Genomic DNA, 3,332 nt, shown 5'->3' on the forward strand with positions numbered 1-3,332 from the left:
GGGTGTCTTTTTTTATTTACCTTTTTGTCGAACATGCGAACCCCTAGCTTCACGAACATCCATGCCTGCAGTTCGTGACGCTTCCAGAGTGCGACAACGACAACAGCGGCGATCACGGAGAGAATCACCGTCGCCGTGGACAAAGCAACGACAATCGGAGGTGTTTCGTAGCTGGAGCTCCCACGAGCGGCTCGCCCTGTAGATCCGGGTTGCGAACAGGCGTCAATGTAATTGTAATTGATAACTAAACGGCAGTCAGAAAGTTGATTGCTCGACACGTGGAGTTCTGAAAAATTGGATCCAGCATGGCGGGTGGTCGTCTGGTTATCCTTTTGAAATTCCGGCACTGTTGGCAAACTGCTTGAAGCGATTTGGTCTGGGAAAGTTTCTGCGCAGCACATTTCTGCACGATCTAATATGGCGTCGTTGAAAGAGTAGACAAATTGAAAAACAGTGTCTCCGGCAGAACAATCGCATGACCAAGGGTTCGAGGACAGTGTAATGGCGGTTATCTCCGGCAGTGAGGGCAGCTGATCCATTTTCGTCAGTTTATTGTTGTGCATGGTTAATATCTGCAACGATGACATTCCGTCGAAAGCTGACATTTCAATGTAAGCTATCATATTATTGTGCAAGTAGAGTGTTAGAAGCTGTGACATATTCCCAAAGAGATTGGAGTCAACACTAACTAACAGATTATCGTTCAGTCTCAAAGTGAGAAGATCAGTAATGTTCTCAAATGTTCCATTTTCTATAGATTCAATGGAGCTGCCATTCAAGAAAATGTCCTCAGTATCTCTTAAATGGGACAAGTCTATTGCTTTTATATGTGTTAATTTATTGCCATCTAAACGCAGATGGGTTGTGCGAGATGGAATGTTATCCGGGACCTGGCGAAATTGTCTTCCCTCACAACGAATGTGCACATAGCGTTTCTTATAAGCTGCCCCTGCATATGCACACCAACATCCGGTGGGACAAGTGAAGGCACATGAGCAGTTCTTTAGTGTGGAGCAACACTTGCAGAATATATCACACCACGTCTCATTATACTCGCATGCAAACTCACTGATGGAAACTTCAGGAAATGGCCGATACTCCCCTTTCTTCATGAAAGGAGTGACGCAATAAGCCAGGTGAAGATTGTGGAATTCTGGGTAAAACAGGCTGAGGAAAGACGTCGTGTAACGGTCTTCCGCCCAGGCTTTGAGATAAGCCATGAAGCAGTCGCAGCGAAGGACGCTGAAGCCCAGATCGAAGATTGGTTTGGGGCTGTGCTTATTGAATTTGTTCACGGACCAAGCGGGGAGACTAAGCACGTAATTGTTCTGCATCAGACTCACGCGCACCAGATGTGGCAGAGTATCTAAAGAGTCCATGAGGACACTGCTAAGATCATTTCTGTCAAGGATTAGGTACTGGACAGACACGGGAAACATCCGAGGCCTCAACGTTGTCAGTTTGTTGCCGTCTAAAAATAGGTACGCCAAAGCGGGTAAATTGACAAACGGCGATTCTCCGTCGTAGTCAGGGATGAGGTTATCATCTAATCGAAGGACTGCCAAACTAGGGTGAGCTTCAAACGAACCAACAAAAGAGATTTTGTTGTTGTGGAAATCAGCCTGAAGAAGGTGTGGTGAGTTGGAAAGTAGTCCAGTAGGCAAGGAGGTGATGTTATTGTCATTAGCATGCAGCCACTGAAGACTGGACAAACCACGGAGGTCCGAAAACCTAAGAACGATCAATTGGTTCTCGCTTACGTTCAAAGTCAACAGTGAACCCAAATTTGAAAAGCTGGGAAGGAACTTCAGTTGATTTCCTTCAATTTTCAGTCCTTGAAGCGAGCGTAAATCTCTGAATACGGAGTAAGGTAAACGCTGGATGGCGTTGTGACTGAGATCGATGTGCACAAGATGTTGTAGACCTTCCAGGCTGTCAGGGCCTAAATCGGTCAACTTGTTATGGCTTAGGTCAACAGCCAGAAGATTTAGTGTTTGAGAAAACACCCCATTAGGAAGATAAGAAATGTCATTATGAGATGCATTCAGAGCAATGAGATTTGACTGTTGCATAAATGTTGATTGGTCTAAATAGCTCACCAGGTTGTTACCAATGAGCAAAATGGCCAAAGACGGCATTCTTGACACATTCACTGTTTCCAACGAGTTACCAACCAAATCCAGCTTGTATAAAGTCGTGGCGTTTAGACTGTCCCAGATCGTGTCATTGACAGCGAAGTTCCTCAACCTCAGCTCCTCGAGGTCACCTAATGAAGAAATACCTTCGTAGTTCAAAGGGACGCCATTTCCTTCAAGTCTTAGTTGGTGCAAGTGACAAGCGGAACTGATGCTTTCAAACTGCACGATCTCCAAGTTGTTTTCCCGGGCATCCAGAACTTTCAGAGACGACAATTTAACATACCCAGGAAAGCTGATGTTTTGGATACAATTATTCTTCAAAAGGAACTTTTCAAGATTCGGGGTTGACGAGATCAAATCCACGGGAAACGTTTTTATCTTATTGTAGCTGATGTCCAACAGAGTCATATTGGTAAACATCGGATACGAACCATACTCGTGAGCTTTTAAGTCAACCGTTTCTCCTTCGCTGACCAATTCCATCCACTCGAGATCGTTATGAGAGACATTTACATACTGCAAATTGGTCAAATGAGAGATATTTGGGAAAACCCTAAGTCCGCTCGAAACTATACTCAGTTGTTCCAAGGCTTGCAGTTCGTGCAAAATAGTTGTATCTACCTCTGGCAATATGCACTTTGAGATTACTAAGGATGACAACTTCTGAAGACCACTGAAGGACCTCCGATCTAAAGATGCAATTTTGCACCCGCTTATTGTCAGGTATTGCAAAGAGGAGAATCGTTCAAAGAAACCACTAGTGAGGGAGGACTCTTTATCTAAGACATTGCAATCCAAGTGCAGAGAAGAAATATCCGAGGGTAACGAAGAGATCGTGGCTTCATACGGTGATACAGACGAGACAAAACACGTGACGTCATACAGATCTCCGTTCCTTCGACCATCTTGTCCCCCGTGGTGAATTTGAGCTGGGTTTCGATCAGTGCACATGCAATGGGCCAGCTCACACGCCGGCCGCTCACTGCCTCCTAGCGCGGGATGAGCAGCAGCAAGCAGACCTGATAACAGCACCAGCCTGGACATCCACATCGTTGTAATCTGAAACAGTACACGGAAGATGTTAACGGTGGTTACAGACTCCAAAACATCAGCAACAACAACAACAACAACAACAACAGTAATAATAATAATAATAATAATAATAATAATAATAATAATAATAATAATAATGAT

At 44.5% G+C, this 3,332-nt stretch overlaps 1 protein-coding gene across 2 annotated transcripts in view; it reads right to left on the reverse strand.

The window, feature by feature from the left end:
* LOC101850363 (toll-like receptor Tollo) overlaps nucleotides 1-3,332 on the reverse strand; it is a 17,275-nt gene that overhangs the window by 9,141 nt on the left and 4,802 nt on the right. For both annotated transcript variants that reach the window (XM_005107899.2, XM_005107900.3), the window contains exon 2: nucleotides 21-3,197. In XM_005107899.2, coding sequence (XP_005107956.1) covers nucleotides 21-3,188 — 3,168 coding nt within the window. In that variant the 5' untranslated portion in view covers nucleotides 3,189-3,197. The remainder of the gene's footprint in view (nucleotides 1-20; nucleotides 3,198-3,332) is intronic.

This window comes from Aplysia californica, unplaced genomic scaffold (assembly GCF_000002075.1).
Source record: "Aplysia californica isolate F4 #8 unplaced genomic scaffold, AplCal3.0 scaffold00641, whole genome shotgun sequence".
Classification (NCBI taxonomy): domain Eukaryota; kingdom Metazoa; phylum Mollusca; class Gastropoda; order Aplysiida; family Aplysiidae; genus Aplysia; species Aplysia californica.